This window comes from Choloepus didactylus, chromosome 19 (genome assembly GCF_015220235.1).
Source record: "Choloepus didactylus isolate mChoDid1 chromosome 19, mChoDid1.pri, whole genome shotgun sequence".
Classification (NCBI taxonomy): Eukaryota; Metazoa; Chordata; class Mammalia; order Pilosa; family Megalonychidae; genus Choloepus; species Choloepus didactylus.
In genome coordinates, this window is record NC_051325.1 from 49,910,152 (window position 1) to 49,929,822 (window position 19,671).

General features: G+C 42.7%; 1 protein-coding gene across 2 annotated transcripts in view; it reads right to left on the reverse strand.

Annotated features, from left to right (window-relative positions):
* The window catches only part of ELMO2 (engulfment and cell motility 2), a 39,033-nt gene that overhangs the window by 2,424 nt on the left and 16,938 nt on the right, over positions 1-19,671 (reverse strand). The window contains exons 7-21 of one of the 2 annotated variants that reach the window (XM_037811505.1): positions 18,194-18,293; positions 16,971-17,122; positions 14,433-14,511; positions 13,200-13,235; positions 11,266-11,316; positions 6,761-6,883; positions 6,256-6,390; positions 5,532-5,636; positions 5,327-5,435; positions 4,734-4,870; positions 3,501-3,664; positions 3,256-3,368; positions 2,972-3,079; positions 2,104-2,186; positions 302-379 (exon numbers count right to left, since the gene is read on the reverse strand). In XM_037811505.1, coding sequence (XP_037667433.1) covers positions 302-379; positions 2,104-2,186; positions 2,972-3,079; positions 3,256-3,368; positions 3,501-3,664; positions 4,734-4,870; positions 5,327-5,435; positions 5,532-5,636; positions 6,256-6,390; positions 6,761-6,883; positions 11,266-11,316; positions 13,200-13,235; positions 14,433-14,511; positions 16,971-17,122; positions 18,194-18,293 — 1,573 coding nt within the window. The remainder of the gene's footprint in view (positions 1-301; positions 380-2,103; positions 2,187-2,971; positions 3,080-3,255; positions 3,369-3,500; positions 3,665-4,733; positions 4,871-5,326; positions 5,436-5,531; positions 5,637-6,255; positions 6,391-6,760; positions 6,884-11,265; positions 11,317-13,199; positions 13,236-14,432; positions 14,512-16,970; positions 17,123-18,193; positions 18,294-19,671) is intronic. The other variant, XM_037811506.1, reaches the window with a different exon arrangement.

Sequence of the window (19,671 nt, forward strand, 5' to 3'; positions counted from 1 at the left end):
GGCAGGTAGCCAGAGAAAAAAATGAAAAGAGGAGAATTTTCCTAGTCCCATTCAAATAGGTTAGCCCCAGTAGACCTTATCTTTCTAATGACAGCCTTACAGCCACTGCTGAAGAGTGACCTGGAGAGCCCAGCTCAGGGTGAAAGGCCCACAGCATGGCAGATCCTCAGCATCAGACAGCTATCAGAACGAGCTGTGGCCATCTGCCTTTAGGGAACACTCCTGTTCTGCGTACTCCTCTCCTCCAACTGAAGAGCTGTGGGGAGGGCTCTGTTGCCCAAGGCAGTGCCACACTGCTCACCTCATACTTATTAGGCGCAATGAAGTTTAAGGTTTCATCAGGATCATACAGGATGGAAAAAGCCAGTTCCAACACCTCCTGAAGGAGAAAAGGTTTCGGTTACTCTGGAGCAATGGAATGGCTGGACTCTGCACACCAAGATCTTGGCCAAAGAACTCATCAAATGTCTTGATTCAGGTGAGGAGTCAGCAAGGCCCCTAGGCATGCACACAGCCTGGTTGGAGATGAGGCCCAGTGTAATCAACCTTAAAGTACCCACTCCCCACCCAAGTCACGCTTAAGATGTGTAACTTTTTAAATTGAAGAGAAGTTATTTTTCAACCTTCAGAACCCTCTGAATGTCATGGTCCATGACTGTATGTTACCTGAAAAGTTATATATTTTATTACCAAGATGATGGACTTCCTATTTTTATCATGCTGTAAACGGCATAGGAAAGTCTTGAAAGTTTATAAAACAATAATAAAAACAAATTGTGGCTGAAGATAGGACAATTTGAGCATCAGTAAAATGACTGGATTGAAGCAAATATAATTTGCTTAAATTCATAAGTTCATGATACCAAAAAACAAAAGACAAAAGACTCACACACAAAGTTGACTGCTGTTGGACAAGACCAGGGAACTAACTCATTATTTTCAAAATAGGCACATAAAGAAGAGTGAAGCATTTATCCTACCTAACTCATCATTTTCAAAATAGGCACATAAAGAAGAACCAAGCATTTATCCTGCCTTTCTTATACAAACTGCTCCGCTGGAAAACCAATGGTAGATGAGGGCAAGTTTCTCCTTATAGTTAGTTCGGCTAATAAATGAAAATGACTGAATTAGAATATCACCGTTTTGCAAACCTTAATTCACTAATGAAATGAGGCATTGAGCATCAACAGCCTGCTAACACACACAGAGACAACCAGACATCATGTGCTTCTTGACGGATGAACACAGCACCATCTATGAAGTAGTCTTGCCTAAGTAAGTCAAACCTGAACCAGATCAAGCCTCCAGATCATACTACCAGTTTACAGATCTGGAACAGAGGAGCAAGCTGAACTATATCATGGAGATACAATCAGCAAATTTAAGTCTCTGGGAAACTACCAAACAGGCAAACTGGTTTCCTCAACTAATAAACTGCAAAGAAAAAAATAAAAAAAGATAGAGGAAGAACTTGTAAATTAAGAAACAAAAGACATTATCCACTAGTCACAATGTGTGGACCTGATCTGGATTCTGATTTATCAAATAAAATGGTTATATGGGTTTGTGTGAATATATACATACACATATATACCCAGATATATCTTTGTGTGCATTATAAATATATATACAAATAAACATTTACATATTTTATAGAGAGAAATTATGAAGCTTATAAGATAATTGGACATTAAAACATCGATGGACTATTTGATGATTTAAATAACTACTTATTTCTTTTTAGGTGTGTTAACAGTATTGCGGTTATGTTAAAAGAGTTTCTATATTTTAGAGATATATACTAAATATTTACGGATGAGATAATCTGATATTTGGGATTTACTTCATAATAATAAAGGAGGAGGGCAAGTGCATGGGACAGAATTTGCCATGGTTGTTGAGTCTGGGTGATAAGTATATGGGGGTTCTATGTATTTTTGTATATGTTCAAAATTCTTCTTAATGAAAAGTTCAAGAATAATTTAAAGGGGGGGGGAGGTGAGGAAGAGAAAGCGTGCATCTAAAAACACCTGCTACCAACAGTCCTCTCTAGGTAACACTGTGCCAGCAACTCAAACTCAAGAGTGCCTCATCACTCACCTTGTTCTGTTTCAGAGCACTTTTCTCTTTCATGTGAGGACAATCTTTCCCAGTGACAATGGCCTTAATGTCTGCAACAGGAACTGAAAAATGACGGGAATTAGTCTCTGGAAGCTTTATGCTGCAGGTTGGTCCTTGCTTAGGAAAGGAAGCCCCAGCCCCAGCCCCCAAACTCGGGGAGGGTAGTGGGGCAGGGTGGCCTGGTACTGGGCCCTCCTCCTTGGTCACTTCCCACAGACCATGGAATGGTAGGACTGCATAAAAGTTAACTGGGGTTGCTTCAAGACTTCTGGATTTGTCTCCCCACGGAATGGGGTCTTGGACACTCAACTCACTTCCACTCGACAATAGTGAGGATGACAAGACCACAATAGCAAATGGCAGCAGAGCAGCTGACAGTTATGCCTACTACATACCCACACTGTTCCAAGTGCTTTACATACATTACTCATTCAGCTGTCATCTGAGGAAAGTGTGGTTATTATTCCCACTTCATAGGAGAGAAAACCAAGGCAGAGGGGAGAATTAACTTGCATAGAGGAGAATCATCAGCCAATTAGGGCAAAGCCAGGATAGGAATCCAGGCAGTCTGGTTTTCAGACCTTATGGTCTTAGCCCTTGCCTTTCAGTTTAATCTTGTATCACCCTTTAAAATCTATAAACCACATTCACATCTGTGGTCTCATGTAATTTTCCAAACGACCCCATGAGGAGAAGCCAGGTGGAGACTCTCTGCAGATGAGGAAACAGGTCCAGAGAAATAACCTGCCCATGATCATATCCTCAGTTTGAAACAGAGCCAGGTCTAGAACTCAGGTCTCCCAACTAGTCCAGGTACCATGACACACCAACAGAGAAATGAACCTACTTTTCTCCTGCAGTGATTCGAATGTCACCTCCCCTTGAGGGTTGTCGTCCAAGTCACCATAATGCAGAACCTTGTGGTTCAGTGCCAAGCGGCAGTACCAGAAACGTTCTGTAATACAAGGGAAAACAAAGCAGGTAAAGGAGGACAGTTCTTTGAAGGGCCTGGGCATATGAAGAGCAAAAGGATGACTTGTTCCCTGCAGGGTCTGTCCAGGCAGGCTCCCTTACAGTAACAGTGACTCTTGTCAGTAAATACCAGCCCGTTGGCCCAGGTCTTCCTCTCACCTTGCCTTCGGCGATTCCCAATCTTTCGGAAGCTACTGCCCTCACAGAGTCGATTTAGGCGCTGCTGCTTGATCAGCTCGAGGATCTCGGGCTGGATCTTCTCCCTCAGTTCCCTGGGTGGGGGGAAAAGGGGGTAATGGGACAGGTACTGGAGTAAGGAGGTCACAGGGACAGCAGAGCTCCTGAATGAAAACAGAGCTGGCAGCCACTTCTCCTGGACCAAACCCCTCCAGGATGGCACTTACACAATTGGCGGGGACTGGAAGTCATCCTGACTCATCCTCTCGGACTGGCGTAGCCGCAGAATCTCAGAGTAGCTCAGGCTACGCAGTTTGCTCTTGAACTGATCCAAAGAGTTTGGTTTGGAGGGCAAAGCACGCGTAATCTGCTCTCGGACCACTTGCATAACCTTAGAGGAAAGGAAGAAGGCAGCTGATAACTAGACAGACTGAGCCTGTGGCACCAAAGCTCTTGAGCGTAGCAGGCACTACCAGTATCTGTTGAGCAAATAAGAGTACTTACTCCTGCGGCAGTCTTAGATGGTTAAGTCAAATGTCAAATGCTTTATTTCTCAAATATTTCAATTCAAGGTTTTTGGAGCCAAAGAGAAAAGGGTTCAGATTTTGACTCTGGTCCTTAATCTGTTCCTTGAGCAAGCAACTCAACATCCTCAGGCTTCCATTACTCATCTTTAAAGTGGGAGGAACTAAAACCCATTTTCTGCTATATGCTGCCGTAAGGAGTATGAAATGCAGTAGAGAAGGCAAACACAGTGCTTGGCACACTGTAGTGTGTTCAATAAGTGTGTTAGTTTTCCTGAAACAACAACTGCTAAAGGGAAAAACACTGCATGTGCAGTATGATCTCATCAATGAAGGAAAAAGTTATAAGAAAAAAAGACTAGAGGGAAACACATAAAAATGTTAATGGTCATTGCTGGGGCTATAATGATAGATAACCTTCTTTTCTTTAACATTTCAAATGTTTTTATGATGAGATGATCAACTTCAAAACCCTTGACTCCTGGATGATTAGGTTTTGAAGGCCTAGTGCAGTGCCTTAGCAGAGTGGCACTCAGCCAGCCTGGACGGATAAATGTCAACAGTGAACACTTATACTGTGTGAATCAGGACAACCCACCCTACTGCCTTAACATTTCCAGTTCGCACAGCTACAACAACAGCACCTGCATACAACGAGTGCTCAAGAAATCACAGCCATTATTGTTATGCACATTCTCCTGTCCCCTAAGGAGGACAGGAGGGGCAGGTACTGGCTCCACTGGACAACTGAGGGCCCGCAGCACTAAGAAGGAGACACCTGCTCAAGGTTACAGAAAAAGTCACAACCAGCTGGGACTGAGGTTCTCAATGCCTTAGTCTTGTGACTTGGCACTGCAGACTAAGCTGGTTTTCCAGACAGATTGCCCGGCTATGAGAGACTGACACAGATCCTCAGAGAAGATCTGCGAGGCTGACCTTGTTGAAGTCCTCTGCTGTTGCCCGCATCTCCTTCCAGGTCTTGTTCAACAGCTGGATGCAGATTCCAAAGAGCTCTTCAAATGCTCGATCGTGAGTAAAGAACATTGGATGGTAGTCGTTGCGACCTTCATTTGCTGTGGAAGAAAAGAAATAGGGCAAGGGTGAAATCCCTGTCCACAGAGACTGGAGCCTTACATTCAGAATCTGGATCCTCTGCTACAAAGCACCAAGCTAAAACCAGACCAAGGATCACAGCTAGTGAGCAATAATAAGTGGGCCCTCCTCTACTTCCTTGCCTTCTCCTCTGGATACTTTTTCTTGGTCTGGCTCTATACAGTTACACACTCAGCTAGTCCTTACACAAGGGAGTAAGAGGATGGTGGTGTATATTTTGAACAACTCAAATTACCAGCTCCAACAAAGCAACAGTTATGATTTCCATAAACAAGGATGGGATGGGTGATTAGCTCACACAATGATAAAAAACATAAGGTTGTCCATTCACTGACATTGGTTTATAATCTCAAGTCTCACCAGGCTCTTGACTATAAGGAATGGCCAATGGAGGAGAGGGAGCTGCACAGACTTACGTAGTTCCCCAACCTGCAGGATCTCACAGAGCATTTTAGTGAGCTCAATGGCACTGCGGCCAAAGGGGCATTCATGTTTGTCTTCTCGGCTGCTATTCTCCAAGACAATCTGGGGGGGTGGAAAGGAGGGGAGGATTAGGGAGGTGAGGAGGATAGGCAAGGGCTGGGGTGCCAGGACTGAGCAAGCCAGCCCCCCTGCATTTACCCGGATATAGGTGTCCTGATGGACTTTGGCCAAGTACAGCATATTGTCCAAGGCTAGCATTCCAGGAGGAGTCTGGGTAAAGTCCATTGCGGGGTTGATATGGTTCTGGAGAATAAAGAAACCCAATTTGAGTCTCAGTAGTCTCCCTGTGAGCAGCTGTCACACAAGGGGCAACTCTTATTGCCCCCTCTTCTCTATGCCACTAGCACTCTGTCCTTAGATTTCCAGTCTAGCTCTTTTTACTTCCACTGTAGCTCTTTTTGCACACCCAGCCTTATTAATAGACAGTGAGCTCCTCAAGCCCAGACTATGGCTGACTCATTCTTCATCCCAGGCCCCTAGCATGCTGCCTAGCAAACTGAATATTTAATTGAATTAACCCCATTCTCAAGCTGCACAGGTTTCATATCACAGAATATTCACACTAGATCTTTAAAGAACTTAACTGCTTTGGTGAGAAGACAAGTTCCCTCTCTGCCTATCTTGGCTGACCTGCTGGGCCCTTCTACAAATGGATTTGTTTCACAAGGCCAATTATTGTACATAAACTTGCCAACTTGCACTGCAAAAGCAAACCCAGCAGTCAAGGCCCTTTCAGTGTCTTACTGTCATTTACTCTAGGGTTACCTTTAGAAGGAGAAGTTCTCATGGATCTATCTGGATAGTCCCTTTGACTTCCTTGTCCGGAGAAGGTCTGCCCAAGTCTGCTCTTTAGGGTACTTACAGTAAATCCCAGCATTTTGTAGTCCTTGGTGTACATGGCTTTGCGTTTTTCGGTTCCACTTCCGGTGACATTGCTGGGGTCAGACTCTGCATCAAATGCAATCCTCCTCAGTTCAAATATAATGTCTCTTTGAGCCTAAGGGGTGAAACAGATAGTCAACAGGTCACTCAGCTAACCAAGGGAAGCAAGGAAAAGGAACAGTGGGTTAGGTTTTTCTGGACAGAACTCTGACCCCAGTGAATCTCTGAGGGGACACCACCTCTACCACAACAGGACAGAATGTACTTGGCCCACAAAGAGTCACTCAGCAGGAGATCATGGTGGGGCCCAGAACCAGATTTTCCAGAGCAGACACAAACCTCTTCTGCAGAGAAACACCAAGCATAGAGCATGGCATCTGGCAGGTGTTCAACACATGCTTCTGAATAAACTAAGGGTGGAATGCACCACATTCCAGAAAAAGAGCAATTTAAGCCAGGAAAGCTCTGCTTCACCCAGCAGCTACCTGGTCATTGGGGTCCATCTTGGTCATCATCCTTTCTTCTAGAAGGTTAAAGGTCAGGACTTGCAGGACATATAGCTGATGGGCCATCTCAGTTTTGATTGGGCGATTCCCTCGGATCACATGCTGGAAAAGCAAAGGCAGAGAGCAGAGGGTTGAACTGATTATGTCTTTGAAGAGCCATACCCACACTAGTGAAAAGTATGTTGGGCAGAGAACAGAGGTTTCTACCCACACATGGGGACTTCATGTTCTAGGAAGGGGCTGGAGCATGAATTGGCTTGACTGAGGCAGAGATGATTTACTGCAGACCCAGAGGGCGCCACCCATACCCTGCATTCTCCTGGGGCGGGAGAGGGGAATGAAGGACAGAGGTCACACCTACCAGGCCAAAGCCGGGAAGGCTACTATGTTAAAATTATGATATGGGAGATAAGCAACTGAACCTTACTCCAATCAGATATCTTATTGGATTTCTAAATCTAAGACAATACACAGTGTGCATGGAGGGTAATTCACTTGCAGAATTGAACAGAACTATTTTTTGTTTATCCTTAACAACAAAAAAAATATTTTGATGACTGCATCATGCAAAGAGGCTTCAGAAAATATTATTTTCTTTAAATAATGTTAACACATTTGCACTAAGGGGGACCATCCAACTCTCCAACTCTCCCACACTGCCTCCTCTCCCTTTTTCTCCAGCACTTGTCCATCTCCCTCTCCCCTCCCATCACTCTGTGTGTGTCCCCCTTCTATGTCCCTCTGACCATCCTCCTCTCAGTTCATCACCTCCTCCTTTAATTCCTCTGATGTCACCCCACACCCCCATATTTATGGTCCCAATTTCTCGTAGGCTCTATCTTTCTGTTTCTCTCTCACTTGCTGACTCCACTATCCCTCCTGACTGATCTTGCCTCTCACTATCCTGTCTTCTCTTCCACCACATCCAGTTCTTTCTACCTTGCTCCCTTGTATTGCTCACTCCCTGTTTGTCTTACCCATCATCTCGGATCCTGTCATTCTTAGTCCTTCCCATCCAAATGAGACTCTTGTCCTATTTCTCACATGCAGCACCTTTGTGTCCCTCATGTTCTCTTACTCAGTCTAGCTCTATATCTCTGGTAGTTGCTAGCCATATGTGGCTATTTGCATTCAAATCAGTTAAAATTAAATAAAGTTAAAGATTCAGTTCCTCAGATGCACAAGCTATCTCTTAGGTACTCAACAGCCACATGTAGCCAGTGGTTACTATAATGGATAGTGTAGATATGGAATATTTCCATTATTTTAGAAAGTTCTTCTGGACAGCATTGCTCTAGAGTTCTCTAACTCTAGATCAATATCTTTTTAGAGCTCACTAACATAACATCAGCTCTGTCTAGAGCTTGCTTTAGTATAGTTCAATGTCTTTAGAACTGCATTGTCCAATACAGTAGCCAATAGTCACTTGAAATGTGGCTAGTCCAAATTGAGAAGCCCTATTAGAGTAAAATACACACTGGATCTTGAAGCCTTACTGTTAAAAAAACAAACAAACTATAAAATATCTCAATTTTTATATTGATTACATGTTGAAAGGATAATATTTTGGATACATTGGGTTAAATAAAATATATTATTGAAATTATACATATTTAATTATATAATAAAATATATAATTTAATTACATATTTAATTATATAATAAAACATAATGTAATTACATATTTAATTATATAATAAAATTATATTTTTATTCCTTTTTACTTTTTAAATATTGCTACTAGAACATTTAAAACTATATATGTGACTCCCATGATATTTCTTCTGGACAGTGCTGTGCTAGACCTCTTTCCCCCACTGTGTGGCTCCAGAGTGCTCTCCCTTTCTATTTCTTTCTTTCTCTAGATGCGTGCTGCCCAGTATAGTAGCCTCAAGTCATTAAATTTCAAATGAAATTAAATAAAATTAAAATTTCAGTTCTGAAATCACACTAGCTACATTTCAAGTGCTCAAAAGCCACAGGTGGCTACTGGCTACCAGTCTGGACAGCACTTCCATAACTGCAGAAAGTTCTCCTGGACAGAAAGTTGTCTCTTCAGAGGGCTTTATCTCTGCTCCATGCCTCCGCCGCCTGGATCCTCCACTGTTCCCAGCCCCTCCAGCTCCCCCTCTGTCTTGCGCATGCCCTCCCTGTCTCTGAAGCTGTCTCTGCTTAGCTCACGCTCAGTGTTCTCTCAGCCTCCCCAAGCTGCCTTTCTCCTCCCCTGCTCTGGGTTCCTTCTTCTTCTCTTAGTTTCCCTGACCTCTTTGCCCTTTCTCGTTTTCACTGACCAGTCTTTCTCCCAGCTTGTTTCCCCTCCCACTGCTACTTCTTTCCCTGCTCCAGGTCTCTTCTTTGCCTCACTGAGTCTTTTCCTTTCTCTGCTGCTCCCTCTCTCTGCTCTTCCCCCTTTTTAGCCCCATTCCTTCCTCCTCACCTTTCTCCATAATTCATGTAACAGCTTTGAAGAGAGGTTAATGTGATACCAGTTTTCATTTACTTTAATCCCCCTTTCTCAAACTCACTGACATCATGGCAAGAAAATAATTAATTACTCTAGCCATCAATGGCTTACGGAAGTACATTCCAGTCTGATGAGTTATAGTTTCAGAAGTTTTACCTTTAGTCTTACTTGACTAGGAAATAATGTCCATAGTCAGCCAAAAGTCTCAAGGTCTAAGCTATGTGTCTTGACTTAACTATATCCCTGGATTTAAGTGGGTATGCATTAAACTATTTCTTGGCAGAACGTTTAAGTTCTGAGTCCTAACACTGAATTGTCTTCTATAGCACAATCTTTGCCTGTTCATGAAGCTTTGTCCAAAAATGAGCTACATGTCTAACTTCATTAAGGTAAATAATAAGTCTCCAACTTAATTAAATTTCTCTCCAAAGCGTACTTTCACCCCCACACATGCAGGAGATGGCATCCAGGACAGCTACTCAGGAGTGTAGACAGCAAGGCGTGGGAACCTGTGCACTCTCTGTCACTTGCAAGCAGAGGGCTCTAGCATTTGCTCGGGGCCTCTCTACCATGTCGGTGACTGAGCAATGTCTGGGGAAGCAGCCAGCAGGGAGGATCTGGTCCTACAATGTGTAGTATGACAGGCTCTGCTTGCTTTGAGCAGCTGATTGTGTGACTTCACAAGTGCTCAGAGCTTACTTCTTGAATCCTATTCACAGTGAAATCCTGTTCACAGTGAAAGCTGCCGACACAAGTGGAACGATGAGTGAAATGCTCACTGAATGCCAGGCACCCTCCTGGGCACTGGGATATATCAGCTAATTTAGCCCAAGAGCAAAGATTGGTAAATGGCAGAGCGGGGGCTGGGTGACCCCAAAGCCCATGTTCAGAATTACTAATCTTACAAATTTGACTCCTGATTTCTCATTTTATTCCCGTCACTGTGGTCTCTCAGTTATCCCTTTTGACAACTGACAAAATTGCTTCCTTTTAATCCTGAGCCTAGCTCTGCTCCTCAGCTCCCTTCCCTGAGCCAAGCCTTCCCCCATATCACCATTATGGAAACAGAGAATCAGACCTCTTCCCAGATCTACCACCATTAACTTCAACTCTACTTTCCTCATATACACCTCAGGAAACACCTAGATCATTCAGTGTAATCTTCATAAAATGCAAATCTACTTATTTTGAGATTCTGAATAAATCCCCTTAATTGCCCTTGGGTACAGGACTAAGGTCCTACCTGATCTGGTCTTTGCTACCTCTCCAGCCTGATGGCAACTTTGCTGCTTGCTCCACCTTCTATCCAATCACACGTTCCTTCTGGGGTCTAGCCACCCCAAGCTTCTTGTAATTCCCCAGCAAGCCCTGCAGTTGTATGCCTTCCTGGATTTGAGGATGTTGTTCCTTCTGGCTGCAATTCCCTTTCTTCCTGGTCAACCTACTTATCCCCAAGGCTAACATGAAGACATTCCTCTACAGGCTTCCTGAAACCGTATCCTTCAAGGCAAGACTGCCTGCTCCTTTTCTGTACTCTCCCATACCATGAATCTCTGTGGAACCACTGACCACACACTACAATCATTCATCTTTCCTACTGGACCAATTCTTTGAGAGCAAACGCAGTCTTATTCATCTCTATCAGTGCCCAACACAATTGCGATTTACGACAAGTGTTAAGTGAATGAATTACTTTCCTCTTTTGTGCCTATTATAACATATTCCCTCTGAATAAAACTTTTGGAGTTGCTGGGCAACAAATAGTATACCAGATCTTAACACCTCCCTAGAGGGTCTACAATTCCTGGTGAGATGGTCTTCTAGACACAATTCTGCTTACAGGGGGTTATGAAAAATACTTTCCAGCTTAAGATGTGCTTAGTACCTATTGGTAAATCCCCTGTGTGGCCTCCCCCACTCAATAGTAATTTCAATAAAATACAATACCTATAATAATAATTACTATAAAAAATAACAAGACAACAATAGTAACAAAATACGGTGTGTTCCAGAAACTTACATTCAGGATTATGGACCGAAGGTGCTTCTGTGCAAATGCATTAGCCATATCCTATTGAGGAAAAGAAGTAACTATAAGGCAAGGTGGCAGGCGCAAACCTCTTACTATTATCAAGAGGAAAGTGATGTCATAGCCTGTGAGCTTTTGCTCTTTCTCATGTTTTTTTCCTTTCAAAGGTGGATAAATGGATATCTACCGACAAACAAGCCTATTTTGTATTCTGAAAGAGTCCCTCACATTTTTTCCTAAGGACAAATAACTCAAATAAGGTTTCCCTTCCCAGTGGCATAATCCACTGTGTCATCTTCAAAGAGGGACAGGACTGATTTGGGAGGAGACACTTGGGTTACAGGATGCCAGGTGATGGACACTACACACAGAGCACAGAGCAGCATGATGGTTCCCAAACAGACACCCGCTGCCAAGGCTGGACATGACTCTCAGGAAGCACTGATTCCACATCGCCCTACTCTCCCTTTGCCCCCATCCACACACAGCCCTGGACTGGCAGGCAGAGCTAGGGCACAGCCACGCTGAAACCGTAAGTAGTCCATGATTCACTTCTGACTGGGTTAGAGTCAGAAGTCAGGGTGTTTTTGGGTAATATGTATCCTTCAATTATACTTGGTTCAGATTTTGATAGTAATGCTTTAGTTATTTAGCATACCCAGGAAATTAAGTATCCAGCATAAGTGAGTCTTCCAGGGAGTTAAGCTTTAAGGGTTTTCTCAGAATTCAATATTTTGACCATTTTTATGCAAATTTTAAAAAGATACATACATTTCTTTATTTCTAAGAACCTATGATTACAATGTAATCATTGCCAAGTACTTGGCTTCATCAAAAAGAACACCAGTTATCATTCTGTGTTGTGACACTGTAATACCGTGAGAAGCTATTGAAACGTGAAGAAGGTATTTTCCCCTAAACAAAAAGGTCCCAGATTACTATGCTTTTAATTTTTCTGACAGCTTTTCATAATACTTCTGTGTCCTTCCAATGTCAACCATCATGTCTTACTAATGTTAATTAGTGTGACTTCACTTTCTAAGCTGCTGCCTAAATTTAATTAATTTTATAGATAATTCTAAATCAATGGGCCTGAGGGAACTGGAGTAAAATCTATGGAGTAAAATCTGTGAGCACTGTCATTTTTCTCAGAGCTGAAAGGCCTTTCTCTTTCACTTCTATTTTTCTAGCCTATTCCAAATGGTTGCCAGGAACATTAAGTTTTACTTTGCATTCCCTGAGCATAAACTGGCTGGCAGAGGAGGAAGGTGGCCTAGAAACTTCTTTGGTAGCTATAGAGGCGAGCTTGAGATTAAATCTTGCTGTAGTCAACTCACCAAGTGGATAACCTACAGTGGTCCCCAGCTCTAATATAAAAGCCTTAGACCAAAAGCTTCTCTGTGGTACCAGGGGAAAACCCTCATCCTCTTTTATATCCTCATAAAGCTGACCTCCCTAAAACTCCCTCTAACCAAGAAATGAGCATCCAAACTCTCTTTTGTCAATTGTTTAAACCTTTTCAAATTCCTGCAGTCTAGTAGGACCAAAAGGGCATGCATTCACCTTGATGCTTTTGCTATAGCAAACTGGAAGGCTATGCATCTAGATGAAAGTCACAGGCTCTTTATGAATCCGATCTTCCCTGGCTGAACCAGAGTCTGTGGCTGAACCACAGACTTATGTAAAGGCAAGTTACAAACGAAACGTGGGGCCACATTCCCTGGGGCAAGCATCTCCTTAATCGTTTATGTGACCCTAACCTGCAGAACTTCCTAAATGCTCTGACAAATGAGATTTACAGCACTCAACCTTCCCTGTGTCTTGGCGTTCCCTCAACTTCTAGATCAGATCCAGAGATTTTTGCCCAGCTTTGACCTCCCCACCTGGAAGAGCGCTGGCCCTTTCCACATAGCAGTGTTACTTACAGTGACAGGCAGGTCTAGAGGATTAAGGTGCTTGTCCTGCTGGCAGAAAGCAAAAGCACAGAGAGAAGCAGACGGAAGAATGAGCTTTCAGCTTACATTCAAACAAGGACCAGGTAGGAAGAGATTAACAGAGAAAAACCATCCAAGAAAGACAAGGACAGACAGAACCACAGATACTCCTGGTCCACCCACTAGAATTTACCAAGAGCTTGGTACATGAAGCCACATGGATGTCAACTTATTGAGCCCATGATATTAACAGAGAATTAGTAAGTCTTATTTTTGTACACCACTTGGGCTTTATCAGTGAAATCTAGAATGCTAGCACTGGATGAGCCCCTAAAGATCATTTCGTTTGGCCCTTTTATTTCACAGAAAGAGAAAGTGAATCCCAGAGAGGCTGAAGTACTTACCCAGCCAGTGACAGGAAAAGTATTTAACCTCAGGCCCCTCCACTCAGGTCAGTGCTTGTCCAACTGCCCAGCTGATTCCTAGTTCCCTCATTTGTAAAATATTGCTCTTGTTTTACCCTGTGACAACCTTGTAAGGTAAACATAGCAGATAATGTCGTTCCCATATTTTAGGTGAGGAAACTGAGGTTCAGAGAAACAGAGCTATCTGCATACATCACATAGCTAATTAATAGGGGAAAAGATGAGAACCCTGATCAGAGCACTTTTACACATAAAACTTAGTGCTAAATCCTTCCACTCTCACTTCCTCATATAAGGGTCTCATTGGTTTTGAACCTCTTGGTCTTGACAGTGAGGCCCAGAGGCTTTCTTCTCTCTTCTTGATCCTGTAACCCGGGGGTTGGCCAACTATAGCCAAATTAAGCTGAGTGCCTGTTTTTGTGAATAAGGTTTTATTGGAAGACAGCCACTCCCATTTGTTTATGTATTGTCTGTGGCTGCTTTTGGCTACAACGGCAGGGTTGAGTAATTCCACAAGGACCCAAAGGCCCACAAAGCCTATTTCCTAACTGGCCCTTTAGAGAAAAAGTTTGTGGGCACCTGTCCAATCCTAAGACCCAGCTGATTTCCCCCCACAGTTCTTCCCCTGGGTCTTCCTTAGCAAAGCCACTCTGTGGGGCCAACCACAGAGGGATACTAGGGGGGAATTTGGGAAAATGGCTGGATTTCAGCACTCAGAAGAGCAAAGGGAAGGGATGGGTATGATGAGGAGTCTCTTAGTAAAGCTCAGATGAAAATGCTTGAAAAGGCAGCCACAGACCTGTCGTTTGTCCTCAGGAGCCTTCAGAAAAAGTGCGTTAATCAGTGCAATGGCGTAGGTCTGAATCTCCTGGTTGGAACTGTGGCAATGGAGAGAGAAGGCAGAGGGAGATCAGAAGACTGAACAGCAAGATGATGTTTAGAGATGGTTTTAAAAATCACTCACAGATTGTAATCAAATAGCAGTCTGGGGCTGTTTCAAAAGCCTAAAAAGTGGGCACATTCATTGACCCAGAAATTCTGCTAATGGGAAATTATCCTAAAAAAGTAATCAGAGAGGTGTACAAGATTTATTGAAGAAGCATTTCACTAAAGCACAATTAAAAAAGGAAAAATCTGCAAATAAATCCAAATGTTCCTGTTAGTGACTCTGTTTATGAATCTTAAGTAGTCATTAAAAGGTATGTCTTAGGCTAACAGTTCTTAACCTGGGATTCAGGGATGAGCTTAGAGGGTCTGGGAACCACAGAAATGGTGCAGAAATGTTTCTGTGTAGTCAGATGTCTACAGGTTTTTTTTTTTCTAAGGAAGTGAAAACATGTGTATAGCTGCTGCTGGATTTTCAAAGGAGGCTGGGATGCAAAAAAGATTTGGAACTACCCTTTTAGAAGAATGTTTGACAAAGGGATTGTTCAGGATATATTAAGTAAAAAAACCAAGGTACACATAGAATATATAATAAGATTTCAATTTTGTTAAAAATATGCTTTGAAAAAAGACTGGAGCAATATTCAATTTAATGCTAACAGTGGCTACATCTGAAGGTGTAATAATGAACAATTAGTTTACTTTCTGTGCTTTTCTGTATTTTGAAACTCATTGATTATGAATTTATCTCACTTCAAAAAATTACTGTGGTATCATATATACAACATAACATTTCCCATTGTAACCACTTTCAAGTATAATTCAATGGTGCTAATTACATTCACAATGCTGTACTACCATCACCACCATCCATTATCTTACTTAATTTTAAACAAACAAAATACCCCCAGCCATTCTCTGGAATCTTAAAAACCTGAAGGCAGAAACCCAATATAACCGTGGCACTTGACGAGATGTGTTTGCTGACCATGCAGTGGGTACATTCTGGGCTCTCTTCATAAAGGGGCCTGATGGGCTTCCTGGTCAGGCAGGGGTGCCCTGGCATCTAATGGATGGTATAGTGTATCCCTCAGCCCAGACAGCAGAGGACATACTGTCCTGTGACAGCTGTGGGCTGAAAGTATGTACTGACTGACCCTAAGAAATGCCATGCTCTTCTATCATGCTAAGGGAGGCAACTGGGGCCATTCCCAATTCAGAGACAAGCAAACAGAGTGGTAGGTCTGAGGTCACATGAAAATTAGAGCTCTCTACCCTAGAGTTTACAATGTCCTCAACTCAATCAACTTTTCTGGATCTTCAGTATAAAAGCTGTTGCTGGAGAACTCCTTAATAGTAACAGGCAGAAATCTGAGCTGCAAATAAAAGGTGTTTTTTAACTTGGACTGGTGGAAAGAACAGGTTGGAAGCACAGCTGAGTGAAGACAGGGTCACTGTAAACTCCAAAATCTGGAGTTCTTCTCCTGGAACTCTGCTTTACTTCCAGGGTTCTGGTAATGTCCAATTAGCTACTGGTGAGAGAAGGGAAGAACTCACCAGTGTTGCAGCCTTGTTTGGGGAAGTCCAGTCTCCCTTAAATTGTACAGACTGGCTGAAAGTGTAGCAAAAAGAATGGAGAGAAGAAAAATGGTACTCCAAAGGGTTCAACTGTCGGTTTTGTTTATTACACAGTAAAATGTTTTAGGATGTGATATACTTCTTAAAAAACAAAACAAAAGCAAAAGTCCCCTGAATTTATTGAATACCTATCTTGTTCTGGCCATTTCGTGGGCCCTTTTTATCTCCTTTGATGCTCCCAAGTCTATAGATAAGGAAAATAAGGCGAGAAGAGATTAAGCAAGGTAATTTGCTGAAGGCAGAGAACTAAGTATGCAGCTGAGCCTGGATGTGGATTTGAATTCATGTCATTGATCTTGGGCCCTATGTGATACTTCTTGGTACTCTCCACAGCAGATCATCAGTTCAGTAAGCGTTCATTGAATAAACACCAATTAAGCTTCTACTGAAATTAGGGCACGGGATATAAACATGAATGGTCCTTATCCTCAGGAAGCTCAAAGTTTAAAATGGGATAATGAAAATTGTCTTTTATATAAATATTATTATAATAGGTATAGATAGAGACTATTGGGCCCATATAGACAGAAGTATCTAATTCTGCCTTGTACCAGGATGGTATGGGAAGGTTGCGAAAAATTTCACTTTTTCCTATGGGCCAAGGAAAGTTAGCAGAGGATTTTAAGCAGGAGCATGACATGATCAGGTCAGACTTCTGGAAAGAATTCTGGCAGTAGTGTGGAAGAAGTGATAAATGAATGAACAAGTAGTCCGGAATATAAAAAATGCAGAGGTGGGACCAGAAAAGAAACAAAATAAGAGGAGAGGAGCGAAGAGACAAGTGAAGGGACATGGTGCAGGTTCTCTTACTCACACCTGGAGGTGTGAGATAAGCTGTCCCACGGTGATTTCCTCTGCTATCTTCTGGTACAGACTCTGGCTGTTCAAGACCATGCTCTCCAGGATGGCCAGGGACCTCTGAAGGATCGACACATCCACCATGGGCTGGCTCACGTACCCTGCAATCTAAACCCAGAGGAAAAATCAGCTGGGGAGCTCAGGGCCCAAGAGAGCTGGATGGCTTAGGAGTCTGAAGCTAGTCCTTGAATGTTCTCTTCTCTTAGGTGTGATGCCTACATTTGGGTAGTTTTCACCAGGTGGATAGTGAGACCTGGTTTATGGTTAACCTGCCAAAATGCCAGACTCCTTAGGCACGGATAACTCAATCTCAGATTACAGTAACCAGTCCACGAGCTTCCTCAAAATCTAGGAGCTTAATCTTTTTTCAAAATAAGGATTCAGGTATGGAAAGGCTGAGTGTAGATGGCAGAGGATCTTACTGACATTGGGATTTCATTTTAACTACATGTACTCTATTCTCCTGACTTTTTCCCTATATACAATGTATCATTAACAGCCTCCGAGAGGTGAAAAGGACACTGAAGTCTTTAATCCCACTTCCAAATCCCCAATATAATATCCCTGACACATGGTGAGTTCGCTTTTGCCAAATGCCCAACACCCTAGTTCCAAATGTCCCAACCCAACAAAAGGCCAAACTCTAGGTCATTTATTAGATGTATTATTCATTGCTTTTTAGTTCAGTTTTCTGAATTGACATGGCCTCTTCTTGTAGAAGAATAGTTGGCAAAACTAGTAGTACCTTTAACCCCTTCCCCACCCACGGAGTTTAATCTGACAATCCAAACAGCCTACTTTGTGGCTTTGTAAACAGGAGGCAGATGTGAAAATAGGTGGCAAATGAAATAAACATTCTTTACCACAGAGAAGAAAGCTCAGGAAGCAGGTCAGAAGACTTAAGGACAGTACCGGTTGACTGGTTTTATTCTTAGTCTTATTAGCAATCCAATTCTACTTTGACCTTAATTCAGTTCTGAGAGCCTAGTTCTATCTTCCCAGTGAAGGCCTTGGGAGAATAACAAATGTAAATCTTTCAGGAACCACAGGAAGACAAGAGGCTGAGGATGAAAAATCTGGTCTCTAGGAATTTACAGACAACTTACCACCATGGCTGTATAAAACCCAGAGAACTGGCAACTGAGGGAGGAGAAAAAAGCAGAATGTTGGAGGCCTCACCTGCTTAATAAAGGTGATTGAAACCATGTCCCAGGAGACAATGCCATGGTCCATGAGCTCTAAGAAGGCAGTCAGGGTGAATGCCAGCATCTCACTGTAGCTGAGACATGTGGAAAATACACACAAAATAATACAAAGATTCAGAACCAGGAACCCAGGTAGAAAGGCAACTACAAAAGCGACAGGCTTAAAGGTAAGCACCCTATGGAACATGAGTCAGTGGGACTGTGAATAAAGGCCTGTGTGTGAAGCCAGACAGGTGTGGAACAATTTTGCCCAGGTATCTATCATTGGAAAGAAAAAGGATGCTTGGTGATTAGGCTTTTCTTTTCAATATTACCTCATCTTGGGGAAAGAGAATCACTTTCTCTATTTCCCAAGACCAAAATAGATATCAGATCTTTGTCAAACCCAACAATTGTTAGGGGTAACTTAGGGAGCTTATGCCCCATATAAACCTGTAGGCTGAGAGGCAACAGAATGCAGAAGAGTACAAAGTTTGGACATGAGTTTAAGTCCTAGTCAATCATTTACTAACCATGCAAATTTTACCTTTTCAAACTTCGCTTTCTTCCTCTGTAAAATTCCTCTGTAATCTCAGCATTAACCTAACCTCACAGGGTGTGGTAAGGGCAAGATGACAATGTAAGGGCATCAGGTAAGGATTAAATGTTTTCTCTCCTTTGTCTCTCCACCTTATACATATAATCCTTTATCCATCTGTATATTGCTCTATAATTAACCAATCATATTCCCATTCACAAAGCATGTTCAAATAACTTTCTCATTGGGATACTCCTCACAGTATCTCAAGGTAAGTATTTACATCCCCATTTAAGAGGAGGAAACTAGGGCCAGTTCAATCCTGCATTTTTGGGAGACTGCAGAAATCCTGTGTCAGTGCTGATGGCAGCCTAGGGCTGCAGGACTTCAGCATAGCTTGAGGAGCCAAGACTTAAAACAAATACCCAAGATTAGTTGCTCAGTTTAGCTGAAAATTTTAATCGCTGATCTATTGACTGAAAAGATTTCTGACTCACTTTCTGCCAGCTTAGGTTCCACAGGCTTAGATGAGAATCTAAGACATCTGTTTATTCATTGCTGATCACAACGAGGCATAGCTTTGTGTTCATCTTAACACTTTGGAGAACTATAAAAATGTTCCTGTTCTATTGCAAAGTTCTGGATTTCCTCCTCTGTTGTGAAAACATGTGGCAATGAAATGGGCAATGGCTAGGGGATAACCAACTGTAAACACAAAGGAAGGCCCATGCATGTGAGTAAGTGCATGTGAATGGGGCAAAAAGGTGACTAGAGGAAGGCAGGGGAATGGTTAAGAACTGACACAGCTGTTCTGAAAGATTATGGACAGTCTGCTCACTAACCCCCATCCGGCCAAGCATTTTCCATGAATTAACATGGTCTGACCTCTCTCTTCCCTGACTTCTTTAGCACCTATATTTACTGCTCAGTTGGCA